The sequence below is a fragment of the Arachis ipaensis genome, chromosome B2 (assembly GCF_059453495.1).
Source record: "Arachis ipaensis isolate K30076 ecotype BB chromosome B2, ASM5945349v1, whole genome shotgun sequence".
NCBI classification, from domain to species: domain Eukaryota; kingdom Viridiplantae; phylum Streptophyta; class Magnoliopsida; order Fabales; family Fabaceae; genus Arachis; species Arachis ipaensis.
This window is the reverse complement of record NC_142437.1, coordinates 41,132,011-41,148,853: the sequence shown is the minus strand read 5'-3', so window position 1 is coordinate 41,148,853 and position 16,843 is coordinate 41,132,011. Positions and strand designations below refer to the sequence as shown.

General features: G+C 35.4%; 1 protein-coding gene across 13 annotated transcripts; it reads left to right on the top strand.

Moving 5' to 3' along the window:
- The first annotated feature begins 381 nt into the window (after positions 1–381).
- On the top strand, positions 382–12,386 carry LOC107625305 (uncharacterized). Of its 13 annotated transcripts, none has more exons than XM_016327915.3 (15): positions 391–731; positions 1,209–1,282; positions 1,384–1,906; positions 2,017–2,191; positions 2,344–2,427; positions 2,518–2,759; positions 2,857–3,076; positions 6,237–6,316; positions 6,432–6,516; positions 7,494–7,625; positions 7,724–7,837; positions 7,935–7,982; positions 9,457–9,541; positions 10,138–10,194; positions 11,988–12,386. In XM_016327915.3, exons 3-15 carry the CDS (start codon positions 1,686–1,688, stop codon positions 12,086–12,088), a joined length of 1,644 nt encoding a protein of 547 aa, XP_016183401.1. In that variant the 5' UTR covers positions 391–731; positions 1,209–1,282; positions 1,384–1,685; the 3' UTR covers positions 12,089–12,386. The 13 variants fall into 13 exon arrangements, with proteins under 13 accessions (XP_016183404.1, XP_016183401.1, XP_016183409.1 ...); XM_021115826.2 differs by having other exon boundaries at positions 396–731; positions 1,381–1,906; XM_016327919.3 differs by having other exon boundaries at positions 448–640.
- The last annotated feature ends 4,457 nt before the right edge of the window (positions 12,387–16,843 follow it).

Below are 16,843 nucleotides of genomic sequence, written 5' to 3'. Positions count from 1 at the left end.
AATAAATTACTTTATAATGGTAAAAATATAATTAACAAATATGATGCAGATACAATTATAAAATAATTTGTGAAGTTGTCACTTATCATAAAAGTAATTAAATTTTTTAGTTTATTTTTGCTGGCAATAAATTAAATATAAGAACAGAGAGATAAAATCAATCATATTTTCGCTAGCATAATCATAATCGTCTAAATTTAATTTTTGCAGTATCTAACTGCGAAAATGTCAATAAATACATAAATCGATAAATATCTTTGTATTTTGATTTAAATCAGTAAATAAAATTTTTTATTTAAATATAAAAATTTTAAAAACCGTATCACTATTTTTTAAGGTAAGAAACTCTAGTAGTAGCATAATTAATAAGAAAAGAGTAGAAGCTAAAATATAGAGGATGACTCCAATATTGCTACGTGATTCCTCAAAAGTCTTCCTTATTATTTTAGAGTGGTTTCCAACTCAACACAAAATCAAAATCTGAAGAAAAGGAAAAAGTTGGGGAAAAAAACCAAACGCAAAGCCAGCGAATGGAAACGAAGCATCCCATTCAAAGTCACGGTCACATCATCTTCTAACACCAAAAGCTAATGTGCTTCTCTAGTCTTCTACTACTACCGTTCGCCGTTAATCACGCCGTGTACTTCTCTCTCTCTCTCTCTCTCTCGCTACCATTCACCAACGACTCCTATCAACATCTTTCTCTACTTCAGATTCGTCTGAAATTCAAGGTTTTTGGAACACTTTGTTCTTAAGTTCAAATTTCTAGTTGACTGCTTGTAAGTTTTTTTTTTTTTAAATATAATTTTTTTACTTTAATTCGGATTACAAGTATCTTTAATTTTGTTTATATTTGTTTATTTATTGTTGGGTTTTTGATTCAATAGTGAGACATGTGGGGAAAGAAAAGAAAGAAAAAAGATTTTTTTTTTTATTTTTTGTTGTTGGTGATTCAGCACTGTAGCTTTACAAATGTTGAAAGTTTGACCATCTTCCTTGATGCTCAGATGAGTGATTTTGATGAGTGTATATGAAGAAATATTGATTTTTTGAATTGTGCTTTTTGAACTGTTTCAACTTTCAAGCATTGCTAATATGAAGGATGAGAAGGTTTTGAAATCTTTCTATGCAAGATGAGGATCTTGGCAGATTTGGTTTACATTTCTTAATTCCGTGACTGATTTTGTTTCCGCTTTTGATATGTTCAGGTTTAGTTAGTGCAGTTGTGCTTGACGTTGGATTCTGAATTATGATTAGGATTAGGATTAGGATTTACCACTTGGTATTCTTCATTTCTTCATTCTCCTAAGTCATAACAAATGAAGTAAGTAATCAACCCCTAATATGTTTTTTTTTCTTCGTTGTATTTTCTTTTATTAGCAGGCAAATGATGCTTCCAATTCAATGAAATTCTGGGGAGTAGTTGAATGCTCTGTCTCTGTGTTGAGGTTTTGCTTTTGATCAGCTAAAAACAATGATGTGAAAGTTTGCTAATTGGTTATTGCCGGTTATTGTGCTTGGACAGAAGTAGTGGTTATCCATGTTAAAATCTTGTGGTGAACAGCGACGCCTTGATTTTCAAGTCTGCTAAAATGAGATCCTTGTGTTGCAAAACTTTTTAGTCTCTAGCATTTGGTGTATAGAATATATAAAGCGACAGCTTAACTTAAGCATTGACGAAGAAAATGGAAAATACAAGGCGATGGTTTAGTAAGTTCAATTCAAAGGACAAAATGAAGTCTTCAAAAAATAAGGAAACTGTAGGAATGACAAAAGAAGGATCCAAACCCCCAACAAATGAAGAGGCACCTTCAAAAGTAACGAAACAGAAAGTTGAAGCAGCAAAGCAGTACATAGAAAACCATTATAAGAAGCAGATGCAGAACCTACAGGAAAGGAAGGAAAGGTATCTATAAATATGTATTTTAGGCAATCTAATGTTACTATTGGTGCATATCGAAATCTTGTTGCAAGTTTCTTTGGTGATTTAACGTGAAAATACATTATTCTTGGCAGACGTAATATGCTAGAGAAAAAGTTGGCTGATGCTGAAGTCTCTGAGGAAGAGCAGAGCAACTTGCTTAAGTATTTGGAAAAAAAAGAGACAGAATACATGCGGCTTCAGAGGCATAAGATGGGGACTGATGACTTTGAGCCCCTCACTATGATTGGGAAGGGTGCTTTTGGAGAGGTATAGTCTACCTTTATTGCATCCAAGTAAAACTTCCTCCTTACTTTAATGATTTTATACCAACAGAGTCTTTGTTTTGCACCATTAGCTCTTTGACATAGTTCTTTGGGACAGTTATGTTTACAGTTTTTCAATTTTTCATCCTTTTATAGGTCAGAGTCTGCCGGGAGAAGGCAACTGGTCATGTATATGCTATGAAGAAGCTTAAAAAATCAGAGATGCTTCGCAGAGGCCAAGTATTGAAATCATCACATTGTTAAAGTACATGTTGTGTTCATAAACGTATTGCACAATGTAAAAATGTGTATTTTCTTAATGTTTTCTAGGTTGAACATGTGAAAGCTGAGAGGAACCTACTTGCAGAAGTTGACAGCAATTGCATTGTAAAACTGTATTGTTCCTTTCAAGATGAAGAGAATTTATATCTGATCATGGAATATCTTCCTGGTGGAGATATGATGACATTGCTGATGCGGAAAGATATTCTGACAGAGGATGAGGCCAGGTTCTATGTTGGGGAGACTGTACTAGCCATAGAGTCAATTCATAAACATAATTATATTCATAGGTAAACTGTAGCAGTACACAATAGCTTTTAGTGAGAAAATGTAACATGGACCAGAGATACTTATGTTATAGTTGTCTCTGATTTGTATGCATTTCAGAGATATCAAGCCTGACAATTTGCTGCTGGATAGAAATGGTCACATGAAATTATCAGATTTTGGTTTATGTAAACCACTAGACTGCAGTAGTCTTCAAGAAAAGGACTTCTCTATTGGTGTTAACAGAAGTGGAACCCTCCAGAGTGACGGACGTCCAACAGCTCCCAGACGAACACAACAGGAGCAATTGCAGCATTGGCAGAAAAATCGGCGAATGCTTGTAAGTCACTTGGTAACATTGTATGTTAGGCTATATCTGTATTATAAGTCACTTGGTATAGATGGTCTGAAGCCTAAGGATTGCATTGTGCAATTGACAATCAACATAAGCAATATGCTATGTGGCTCGACTGTAGAATCATACGAGCAAGAACTGCTGCATCAATGACCAAGTGCAGTAAAGGTTAGGCTAGGATTCTCTTATTTCTGTGAATGGATGTGACTAAAAGAAGTTAGTTCATGAGAGTATGATACATTTGGTTATTTGGAACGTAGGCACACTTTTAATAAATCAATAGATGGGATGGCTAAGAAATTATATACTTCAGGGTTTAAACTTTGATACCCCAGTAGGGTAAAATATAGAAATAAAGTAGGCATAATAATAGGGATAGGCTAGAGAATGTAAGTTAGAGAAAATAGAAAAATGGTATAATCTGAATGTGATATGGTAAGGTGATGAATGAGCAATGAGATATAAATGTAGTGTGAGAGTTGGGTGCCTTTACAGTTGCAATGCAAACTATAAGAGATTGGTAAATGGTAATTCTAGGAATTCTAGGCTTGTTAGGTAATTCTGTTACTCCTAGCTAACTATGATAGCTATCACATCAGGAAGAGATCCTGACCGATGCTACACACATGCTGTAAGTCCTATACTTAGAGTTTTCCCTTAGCCAACAGAAACTTCACATTTGAGACTGCCTTTTGTAAGCCGATTAAGTAGCTGTTCAAACAATGGGATATGTGCAATACTGCAATTAACAGTTTACATTGCATGATGTTCTCTTACAACAAATAGGCTGATTCCAAATGTTTGGTTCTAGAGTGCAGAACTAGGTTGTGGGAGAGCATAGCCATGCTTAAATTATTACAGTAGACAATTGGTCTTGGTAAGGAACTCTTTATGATGGTATTGGAGCCTAATGATTTCACCTATAACATTAGATAAGTTTGATACTTGGCCTCTTTGTAGGACCAAGCCACCCAAGGTTGCTTCTTGGACCTAAAAGATATATGATTTGATAAAGGAAAACACAAGCATTCAATATCGACTTTCTGTAACCAACTTCTGATTCCCAATCAACCTAAAAAAGAGCTTCTTAGGCCCAGATGTTGCACTCCACATACCTGCAATATTCCGTCTATCAAGCGGTAAAGTGTGGTGTTTTCCCTGGTGTCAGGTGTCACTATCATGTTTAGATAAATTTGAACCTGAAACCATAGAATTAGCATCCCCTTAGCCTTATCATCCTGCTTTTCATGAGAAGATCCTTAATGTGTTTCTGCTATGATATCAATAGGGATCCATCAGACAGCCTGTGAACTCAAGACCCAAAAGATACCGCAGATGGGCAAGATCTTAGAAAAAATTCAGCAGAACCCATGACAACGTGATAAGAACCTACAGGGAATTGGGCTAGTTATAAGGGGCCTTAGTGGTAACTAATGGCTGAGCTGTCAGCGGTGAGTGGAAGAGTGATTTGAGCAGATTGGGTATATGATGCAGGGATGGTTATGTTCCATTTTGTGCAAGAATTGAGGTTTAGGCTTGGGAGAAACATTGAGCAATTCGAAGACGGGTTTACATGAAAAAGGGTTTCAAAGGGAAATGGGTTAACAGGAGTAGGAATCCTATTGGCAGTGGGAAGGACTGTAGCCACAGACGTATCCCAAATGGTGAGAGGCATGGCTGCCTGGGCAAGCAGGGTTAGCCCAGTTTCTGTTAAATGGAAGTGCTCCTTCAACCGTCCCAATTCGACAATGCATGTGCAGACAAATGAGATGGTGCATGATGCCATGAGTTTGAAAATATCTAGTGAACGCCCAAAAATCATTTCCCCACATTCAAATTGTACGGATTTAATAGGAAAACCAAGTTGTATTTCAGCTGCTGCCATCCTGTAGGAAAGCATAAAATCGTGCATACTTCTTTAAGAAAATAAAACCATTTGAATAGAGAAAATGCATCAATGAAAGCAATGTGGTAGTACCTATAATTTGACTAGAAACCCCTGGTTAGGTACACAACAGGTCAATTAATTCTCATTTTATTAGAAATCGGTGTTTTACGTTGGTGGAGAATATGACGTACAACATGGTTATAAGCATGGAACTTTTGATGTCAAGATGACCCTCTAGAAATTCGATACATCATATTGATCTTTGCAGAAATTGTAGAATCAACATCAGAGTCAAAGCCAGTAAATGTAATTCCTGAACCAGGGAATTGAGAGGATGGAGTTGAGGAGATGTAGCAGAAATTGATTAAAGAGATACAGCCATTCTTTCCAAAGTGCCTTGCAGTAGGTCAGTAACCCCTGTGATTTGACAAGCAGTGAAGCAACATAAGTAGGAGGAATTATATGATGTAGATGTATAAAGGTTAGGAACTTAGGATATAGCAAAATAATTTTATACTTTGTAGTGGAATGGAATATTATTGTTTGCTATTAGTGCATATTCATCACAAGCAACTTAATTGCACTGCAAAATAAATTTTAGATGGATTTAAAGGACTTATTCAAAGCGGAACTTGATGAAAAAATGTTTTCACAACCTTGGGGGAGAGCCTTGGAGCAACAGTTGAGTTGTCTCCGTGTGACCTCAAGGTTATGAGTTCAAGCCGTGGAAACAGCCATGTAATTATCAGGTTAGGCTGCGTACATTACGCTCTTTGGGTGCAGTCCTTCCCTGGACCCTGCGTTAATGTGGGATGCTTGTGTACCGGGTTGCCCTTTTATAGTTTTCACAACCTTGACTGCATGGTTCATTGGTTTCTTGATTGCCATGGTTAAGCTCTTTAGGATATCTGACATGGTCTTTGAGATAACACAATGGGAACATCCTAGTAATAGTTCTAGTGGTGATGATGAAGATGCTGGTAGGTTTACATTTGAGGAATCACCAGTTTTTGTGACACTAGCAACAATTTTGCTGGTTAAAGTAACAGCCTATATATATTCCACAATAACTAATACATGCTTTTGGTTGTGTTTTTTTTTTATAATTCATATTGTGCATTTTCTAACGTTGGATTCTTTTGTGTAAATTTTGTGATCCCAAGTTTTTGCTTCTGGTTGTGAAACTCTCCCCCATAATTGTTGTGTGATGGTGAGTCTATTTAGCATTATGGAAAATTTCAATTTCTCTTACTGCAGGCTTATTCTACTGTTGGAACACCTGATTATATTGCTCCAGAAGTTCTGTTAAAGAAAGGATATGGCGTGGAATGTGATTGGTATTATAAAATATATATCTACATACTACTTTCCAAACTTCTCTCCGATTCCCTTGTGTTTCTTAACTTCTTATTCTTCCAATATATTATGATGCTATTTTGTCAATACTCACAGGTGGTCTCTGGGGGCCATAATGTATGAAATGCTTGTCGGGTATCCACCCTTTTATTCAGATGAACCAATGTCAACGTGTAGAAAGGTAATGCCTTGACGGCCTATTGGTGGATGGCCAATGCATCATGCATTGTATGACTCGAATTTTAGCACTTACATAGGAATTCTAAGTAACCTGAATTTTGTGAGTTTCTAAAAATAAAATCCTACAAAATGTACCCACAAAATATAAATTATCAGTTTCTCTAGATGAACTTGCCATTGATGTTTTGCTCAATCAATCTGTTACCTTTAACCATTTATTGTAGCTTAAGCTTTTAGGATCAACAGTTCATAAAATGAGAGCAAAACCCCTTTGACCAATTGGTCTAGAGTTCAATCTTCGTCATCTCCTATTCTATGTACAACTCCAATGTGATCTTGCATCAATGGGTTTTTGTCTTTAGATATATCTACTTTCTGCCCCTTTTTTTAACAACTCAAACTTATAGGAAAGATGTTTTATGGCTATAAGATTTTTTTTTTTTCTTTTGATAACATAAACTATAAGATTTATCACCCATTTGTGGAAACTTTGAAGACATTTACCTTGTTGTTTATGCTCGACATGCAAAGCAGTGTGTCCAACACTATATATGTCAATTCAGGATGCTGTGCTACACAAATCAATTACTGTTTGAATAAGATAAATATTTTTAAATTATCATATTGTATAGGTGTTTACAGAGTACTTCTAAAAGACATGCAGAACATGACTGCAGTTGGTAATGTCTTAAGATAAAACATATCTAACAGACTGCATGAAGTTCACGAAATGTTTGAATTATACACCAGGATTATTCAATCGTGGTTTATTTTCGTTAGTAATTTCTTGTTAAGTATTTCTTGATCATCCTTCTACTGCAACTTTTTGTATATTTTATGGTGTTAATGATATAGTTAGGTGAAGACATAATAATGACTTTTATATATCTATTCAACTATTTCTTCCATGGGCTTAACATGACATTTTTTGCCTTCAGCAATTCTAATCATCTGAATTTCCTACTTTGGAATATGCAGATAGTAAATTGGAGAACTCATTTAAAATTTCCTGAAGAAGCTAAACTCTCAGCAGAGGCAAAGGATCTTATTTGTAGACTCCTCTGTAATGTGGAACAGAGGCTTGGAACCAAAGGAGCTGACGAAATAAAGGTGTTGTGGTGTGTTCTTTTCTAAGTTGCATAATTGATAATTCAGTATCGGATATGTTTGCATAGTAAGTAACAAGTGGTTGGTCATTTTATATACAGGCTCACCCATGGTTCAAAGGTATTGAATGGGACAAATTGTACCAAATGAAAGCTGCTTTTATACCTGAGGTCAATGATGAATTAGATACTCAAAATTTTGAGAAGTTTGAAGAGGTATATTATATATCTTTATGCTCAATGATATGTAAAAGTTGCTTATTATATGTTGCTAGCAAGTGTTTTGCTTTCTTGATTTACTAATTTTGTGCAGGTGGACAAGCAAACTGAAACTTCATCAAAGGCTGGCCCATGGAGAAAGGTTGGTTCTTGTTATTCAAAATTCATAAGCAGTTTGTCTACAAGAGTCTAACTCATTTCTTTGGTGAATCTTATATGTTATGCAGTTGGATTTTTCGGGTTATTTATCAAAAGTTATTTCCAATTGCTCCTTTATATTTCTTTCAGCATAATATTCTGTAGGTTTGATTCGCCTTTTTGCCTATCATCTTTACAAAAGGTCTTAGTTTTTGCCTTTCTTCATTTTTAAAAGAGAGGTTTTCCTGAAGTTAAAAAAATTGAAAAACTAAGAGTTCAGTAGACATTTGTTGGTCAATCACTGAGTCTTTTATGACATTAATAAGAGATGTTGTTGTTGTTGCAATTCATCTTCCTTACATTATTTTTCTTCTACTTTTTAACGAGAGAAGAACCTAAACTCTTGATCCCTTGGCAGTTTCAACTTCTAAAACTTAAGTTTAGTTCCTGACTTGGTCTACTATAGACTTTTATTTGACTAACCAATTTAGAAGTCAAACTCCTTCAAAGGTTAAAATTTTGATTCTTTGGTTCAATGGCTATTCTTAATAGAGTTTCACATAAATGACATGTTCTTCATGTCACTTTTGGATTCAAATTGGCATCTCAATTCTATATTCTTTAATGGTAAGATGTCTTTGGGACATGCTTTTGGGATCTTTGGAGAGTCCTCTGTTTGACGAATTAGGATCAACATCTTTAATGACTATTAGAGATATAACTATTCATGTGCCTTCTCATATCAGTTTAAACTTTTGGGACAAGTGGTTTTATGACATGGTGTTAGAACTTCTATGATTAAAAAGTCTAGTGTTTGATCCATGTTGGCCCGAAAAAGAAAGAGTTTCAGTGTAAAGCAAATAAAAAAGAGAAAGAATGTCTATGCAAAATTCACGAAAATCCAAAAGAGGCTTTTGTGCGAGGGAGCATATTAGAGATATAACCATTCATGTGTTTCTTCCTATTAGATTAAGTTTTTGGAACAAGTGGTTTTATGATAATAGCAATGGCTCTATAGTATGGGAACCCTTATCCCCAATTTTTATTATCCTTCCCCTCATCTTAATGAAATATATATATATATATATATTAGTTAGCATAAAAAGGCATTACTAAAATAAAATTCCAATGTAAACAAAATGAACTAAAATTATAACCAAATTTACCTGTATTCCTCGGACATACCAAAATGTACTCAAAACAGCTTTCATGTGTTAAAAAGAAGTTCGGAATAATTAATCTTTGCGAAATAGTTTAATCACTGGATTACTTGACTAGATTAATTAGTTCTCTGTTTTCTGTGAATACTTTCATAATCATGCTTACAGCATAGTTTCAATAAAGGTAATTATTCGCAGTTGAATCAACTTGAAAGATATTGGAACTTGAAAGTGATGTGAACACAAATTCTGAATGTGGTTGCATATTGATTTGAAAATCATGTCTCCTTAATGCTTACAAGAGGAAATTTACTGCAGATGTTGCCATCTAAAGATGTCAACTTTGTTGGCTACACATATAAGAATTTCGAAATCGTGAAGGATCATGAACTACCTGGAATTGGTATGTACATATTAATCCTCTAAACTTACCCTCTCTTAGTAAAATTCTTTCCTTTGAAAAAAATAAGTATCATTATATTTTCAGAAACAAAACTTATCCTCTCTTAGTAAAATTCTTTCCTTTGAAAAAAATAAGTATCATTATATTTTCAGAAACAAAAAGTTAGTATTTTTCTTAAAAGGTTCCTCTTTAATTCATTATTTTATTGTACTATACAACAACAACAACAACAACAAAGCCTTGTCCCACTAGGTGGGGTCGGCTACATGAATCAAACGACGCCATTGTTTTATTGTACTATGATATTCTTTAATTTAGTTTGATTTAAAGGTCGTTTAATTGAGATTTCATGTATACAAATGCATTCTTGCATAGTCACTTATATGAGAAACAAATAATAATAGCCAGTTTAAAATCTGATTCATCAAGCAATTTTTATTCAACTACACTATGATTTCTCTGAAAATTCTGCTGGTTTAGCTTTCTATGCTGAAAAAGATATGGATATTTATGTAGGCATTGTTTTTTCAGTTTGTAATTGATTCATAATTGCACTTCTTTTTCACAATTAATTTGGGCATATGTTACTTTATCAGCTGAATTGAAGAAAAAGAACACAAAACCTAAAAGACCATCCATTAAAGCCTTGTTTGGTAAGAATATCCCTTTCTTTTTTCCCTTTTACTTTCCTATTCCTTGAAGATATTTCTCTTCTATAAAGTATAGATGGTTCACTATACTGATATCAATTGGTGCTCCATTGTAGAACTGTAAACAACTCTTCTCTACCTAGCATCACATGGTAGCACTTTGCATCTTAACAATCGTAATTTGAGGATATTAACTAACTAGCAATATATAAAATGAAAAAGAGAACAAGAAAAATATGAAAAAGAAAAGCTTGGTCATTTGAAATATAAAAGAAATCCTTTTCCTCCTAAAATTCCCATCTCCACATTTCTCAAGTTTTTTTTTTATCGTAAAATTAATGGGTTAATGCTCACTTTGATCTCTGTAGGTATACATGTGAGTCATTTTGGTCTATGTAGGTAAAGTGTCGAAATACTACCTAGAAATCATGAATCAAATTAGTAGTTCCTTAACATAAATGAAGTTAGTTCTTGAAGGGACCAATTTGACTCACTTGTTACCTACCGGCTAATTCGGACTATTTTGATTTATAAAAACCTGTACAGACCAAAGTAAACATTAATCCTAAAATTAATTATGGTCTTCGTAATTATTTATCTCTGATTTATGCGCATCCTATAATGTAAAGAGGTTGACTTAATTTTTTTTTTCAAAATATATTAGAGTAAATGGTCAAATTCTTCCCTGAAAACTTACTCATTCTCCAAATTGGTTCCCGAAAGATTTTTTAATCAACTTCGTTTTTCAAAGATTTTAAGTTGGTCGCATTAGTCCCTCCCTCACTTCCGTTGCTCATGGTGTCAAAGTTTGCTGATATGGCACTTTAAGTGATGCCACAACAGACATCTGACAATCCTAATTAAGTGCTAACATGATAAATTTATGAAATTAGATCAAATCAATTTTAATTTGAAAGAGGAATTTCAATGTCTCAAAGTCTTGCTCAATTGGGGTTGATTTGATCTAATTACATAAACTTAGCATGTTAACAGTCAATTAGCACAGCTAGGAGTATACTATGGTCAATATGGTGTCACTTAACGTGCCACAAGAAATTTTGACGTCGTCAAACAACGGAAATGACAAAAGGACTAATGTGACTAACTTAAAATCTTTGAAGGACGAATTTGATAAAAATATTTGAAGGACGAATTTGATTAAAAAATCTTTCGGGGATCAATTTGGAGAACGATTGATCTTTTCAGGAATGAAATTGACCATTTACTCAAATATATTTATTTCTCATATGCGGATAGGCACAAATATTTTTGTTTATCATTTAAGAATCATGCCAATAAGAAGCTATAATCGTAAAACATTTGGTGTGCTAAGCATTTAGTTTACCGGCTAGACTATTTTGTTATGGTGTATGATGACAAAGTTGACTGAGTTAGACCGCACCATATGATGCCGCAACTGAATTAAACGGGGCTTTTTGCATCACTTGATGGTTGTTTCTTTATGGAAGAATTTTTTTCAGCATCTTCCTTTATGAATGTTGGGTGTGTCCCGCAACCCTAGACCAATTTCGATTGACTAGATTTGTTGGGTTTGGTAGTAGAAACGATGCAAAACTTTTGTGGCACGGTGCAATTTCCACCACCATTTAAAGTATATGGTTGAAGTATAATGCTTTTTCAAATGTTCATAGCATGAATAACCTTTTCAGATGTGTTCATAAAGACATGTCAGTCTAATTCTCTAATTAAGTCCTAATCATGTGCCTCCAGGAGCATGCAAGCTAGTTTTGTGAACATTGTTCCATCGGCTTGATTAGTTTTATTGTTTAATACAGATGATGAATCAGCTATGGCTGCGAATCAACAGGCAAAGGGAAGCTTCTTAAACCTCTTACCTCCTCAAATGGAAGTTCCTGAGAAAAGTGGATCACAGTGAACTGTACTGATATTTTACTGGACTTGTGGATTGCCACTGATTGTTTTAATATTTTTTCACAATTCTTTTTCAGCTTGCCGTTCAGAGTTTAGTTTCGGAAGCAAAAGTGTTTGGCTAACTGGAATACGCTTCTGTAGAAAAAAACTTAAATTTGTATATTCTTTGGTTCACCTTTTGTGAAAGCTGATATGTTAAAGTATTCAACTTATTTCTTGTAATTAATGTTACTGATACAAGTGTTGATAAGGATGTACAAATTTTCATAAACTGAAACAACCATTACTCCGTTCACTTCAAACCATTGTCCCAACTAACTCATTACAGTTTGCTTCAAACAGAATAGTTACTCTCTTCTACAATACAAGATGTCAAGTTTCGAAAAGGAAACAATAGAAGGTAAAACCATCACACCGGAGAACACCGGAGAATAGAGAGCAGCATATTCAAGACTGATTGTATTAACTTGGTTGGGAAGATTATCTCGAACCCGGAGCTCCCATTCAAGATCATCAAAAACACATTGCTTGGAATATAGGGCAATCTAGAAGGCATATGAATTTCTGCAGTAGAAAGAAATAAAATTTTAGTCAGCATCAAAGATATGGGAAAAAGGGTTACAAATACTAAATGGAGGACCTAGGAGCATAAGGGGACAAATTCTCAATCTTCAAATATGGTCCCAAGGGGTATCTGTGCATGAAGTAGCACATGATTACTTGGAGTTCTGGGTTCAGATTCACGGACTCCCGCAGGAATATATTAATGCAGACACAACAAGAGACATTGGTAACAGAATGGGAATTGTAGCAGAAGTGGAAGATCCTAGGGTGGAAGAGGTATTGGAGAGAACCTTTCTCAGGGTTAAAATGGCAATCGATATATCCAAACCTCTCCCTACTGGTTTCTGGATGAACAGAAATAACTTACCAAATCTATGGATTGAATTCAAATATGAAAGGTTACAAGATTGTTACTGCCTAAACTGTGGTGTCATAGGTCACAAGGAGTGCAAGAATCCAATAGCAATGGCTTGTTGGAATCCAAGAGAGACAAAATACTCAATGGGTCTGGGGTGGCGCAGGCTAGGCGGCTGAAACCGAGGGAGGAAAGAGGTAGCAAAGGAACAAGTTCTACGTGGCTGAATGAGATGGAAGCAGCGCGTGAAGCTCATGACTTGGAAAGCGAGGATGGCTTACCACAGGGAGCAGAAGAAAGAGAGGTGGAAGTGAACAAGGGAGCAGAAGAAAACAGAGGTGGAAGTGAACAGGAAAAAGGAAGGTGCATGAAAAGTGCTGCTGAAAAGAAGGCTCTAGAAGTAGCAGATGGAGATAGTCATAGAGTAGAAGAACAGGTAAAAAATATCCATAAATCTTCGTTGAACATAGGTAAAGAGAAAGAAGGAAATAATGACAAAGCTGGTAGGAAATTAAAAATGATTACTAGGATTTTTGAGGAACAAAGAAGGATAAATAAGACGGGAAAAGAATGGGATGGCCAAGCAGAACACCTATTAGAGCTGAATTGAAGGAGGATTGGGCAAAAATGATAGGCTAGTTCAAAAGGAAGGAAATAGGTCTATTGGGCAATTTTTGAAAGATCATTTGAGCAATAAACCTAAAGAAATTATGGGGAGGAGTTTAGAGGCCCGTATTAATTTTACAACCCATCAAAAGATTATAAGCAAAGACACGAAAATTTGCTGGGGACATAAGGAAGAAAATAACGAGATGCTACAAAGTAACAAACAGATTTATAAGACACTGGATGGTGATACTTATTTTGTGGAGCTGGTGGATGACGACAAAAATCAAACTACAAGCAATGACAAGGCGATCACGATAGCAAAAGATTACGAAATGGAGTTGGCTTAGAGAATGCAAAATCATCTAAGGCTGAAGAGAAGAAGAAATGAAGATCACTTGCAAATGGAAGATATATGTGAAAAAGAAGAAACAATGTTGTACTCTCAGAATGTGTCAAAAAGGAAAAAGTGCTTAAACGAAGAATGGACAGGGACTAGCTATCAGCAGTTACAGGGGAGAAGTCGTATTTTGAAATACTCAATGGTTGAGGAGGCGGGCCTTATCATGCCCTCAACTCAGCCATGAGTATTATTAGTTGGAATTGTCGTGGAGTGACGGCCTCTGCGACAGTTTCAGAGTTACATAGTCTGTGTAAACAAATTAAGCCCACCATAGTGTTTCTTATAGAGACTAGAGCTAAGGAAAAAACTATTACTAGGCTTAAAAAAAGTTTACATTTTGAAAATGCTTTTTGTGTAGAACCCCGGAGTTTGTTAGGAGGGCTATGTCTCTTTTGGAATGAAATATATAAAGTTGATGTTTATTTTTGGTGTGACAATTATATTAAAGCTTGAATTGAGAATAAAAATAGAAACTCATGGATAGGTAGTTTTGTGTATGGAAACCTGAATTTTAACAAGAGAAAATATCAATGGAGGGGCATTCAGCTGGCAATAACTATGAAGGAGTCCCTCAGCTCTTTATCGGAGAATTTAATGACATTTTAAGTCAGGAAGAGAAAGTTGGACTACACCCGAAACTGCAAAACCAAATACGAGATTTCAGAAAGTTTGTGCATTCTAACTCTTTGATGAACCTTGATCTAAAGGGAGGAAAATTTACCTGGTTCAGCAATCCAAGGAATGGATTTGTGACGAGAAAAAATAGATAAGGCATTGGCGAACTGGGAATCAATGTCTATGTATAAAAATGCATCATTATCATTAATGCCAGCTGTTAGTTTAGATCATTGTCCTCTTATTTTGGATGTGATTCCTGTTCATAAAGTAGGAAAACACTTCAAGTTTGAAGCCTATTGGGCTGATCACGAAGATTGCTTTAATGTGGTCAAGAGGGTTTAGAGTAAGGAAGAGAAAAATAGCGATGAATGGGACAAAATCAGCAGAAGAACAACAATTGCAAGGAGGAATTAAAGAAGTGGAGTAAAGTTACCTTTAAAAGAGCTGATAGAGAGATCCAGAGAATGAAAGAGGAATTGAAAAGACTACAGGGTTTGGACTTCACAGAGGAGAATCAAAGAAGGATGCAACTTCTGAAGGAGAACAGAGCAACAATATGGAGACAATAGGAGAAGTTTTGGGGACAGGGATCTAGATTTAAATGGCTGAGATGGGGGGACAAAAATACGACTTTCTTCTATGCCACCACTATTCACATAAGACAAAGAAACAGAATAGAAAGGCTGAAGAATGGCTCTGATAAATGGTTAAATAACAAATGAGATTTTGGAGCATATTGAAGAACATTTTCAAAACTATTTGCTTCTTCTACTAGACATGGATTTGAAAGCACAATTAATAAGATTCCATAGCGAGTTACAGAGGAGATTAACAAAGATCTGCTCATGGACATTACGGATGAAGAGGTAAGAAAGGTAGTGTTCAGTATGGGTAGCCTTAAAGCTCCAGGACCTGATGGATTGAACGGGTTATTCTACCAGAAACATTGGAAGATAATTAGTAAGGAAGTTTGTGCAGTAGTGAGAGCTTTTTAGTAGCAGACATATACCAGAAGAGATAAACGAGACAACAGTGGTTCTTATCCCGAAAACAAAGAATCCAGAAAGTTTAAATGAGCTTAGGCCAATTAGCTGCTGCAATTTCATCTGTAAAATAATCTCAAGAATAATTACGCTAAGATTGAAGAAGTGGTTGGAAGCTAGTGTCTCGCCAACGTAGAGCGCGTTTGTGGGAGGAAGGCTCATTCAGGATAACGTTGTTATTGTTCAAGAAGTTTACCATAGCCTGAATAGCTTGGCAATCAAACTTGACATGAATAAAGCATGTGATAGGCTAGAATGGAATTTTCTGGAAAAGGTTCTTTTGGCTTTTGGATTCCAAATAAGATGGGTAAAGTTAGTAATGGAATGTGTTAGAGGTACAAACTATAGGTTTAAAATTATGGAAAGCTATCAAGGAAGATAAAGCCTCAGCGAGGTCTTCAGCAGGGTGACCCGCTCTCGCCTTACCTATTTATCTTAGCAGCAGAAGTGTTTACTATTCTTATGGATGAAGCAAGAAGAGAGGGAAGAATCTCTGGGTTCAGGATTGTCCCTACAGCCCCAGATATCACTCACCTACTGTTTACAGATGATTGCATCATCTTTTCGGAGGCAAGCGAGGAAGAAGTTTTTCAAATCGTGACAATTCTTAATGAATACATAGAGGCTTCAGGTCAACGAATAAATCTCAATAAATCAGTCATCACCTTTGGTAATCAAGTATCCATTCAAAAGAGGGTTAATATTGAAGAAATACTAGGGATGCCGACGTGGGAATCACCTGAAAAATACCTTGATCACTTGCGATATGGGGGAGATCTCTATACAAAGCTCTAGCATGGATTGAAGATAAGATCATTAATAAGTTGGAGGGTTGGAAAGAGAAACTCCTTAACCAGGCAGGCAAGGAAACACTCATTAAGACAGTAGTTCAAGTGGTGCCTGCTTTTGCTATGAATATCATCAAGTTTCCAAGAGTCTTTTGGAGGAAAATTAATTCTAAGGTAGCTAGATTTTGGTGGGCTTCAGTAGGAAAAGAACGAGGTATACATTGAAAGGAATCAGTCACAATAAGTAAACGAGATGGTGGTTTGGGGTTTATAGATTTAGAATTTCAAAATACTGCGTATCTGGCAAAACAAGCTTGGAGAGCCTTGAAGAACTCGAACTCTATTTGGGTTTAGATTTTAAAGGCAATCTATTTTCCAGATG

Bases quoted from the DNA above. Each gene is read 5' to 3' on its own strand.
- LOC107625305 (XM_016327918.3), top strand. From the start codon at position 1,686: ATGGAAAATACAAGGCGATGGTTTAGTAAGTTCAATTCAAAGGACAAA. The intron at 3,077-6,236 runs GTAAGTCACTTG...CTCTTACTGCAG, and splicing joins AGAAAAATCGGCGAATGCTT to GCTTATTCTACTGTTGGAAC. The intron at 9,542-10,137 runs GTATGTACATAT...TTACTTTATCAG, and splicing joins TCATGAACTACCTGGAATTG to CTGAATTGAAGAAAAAGAAC.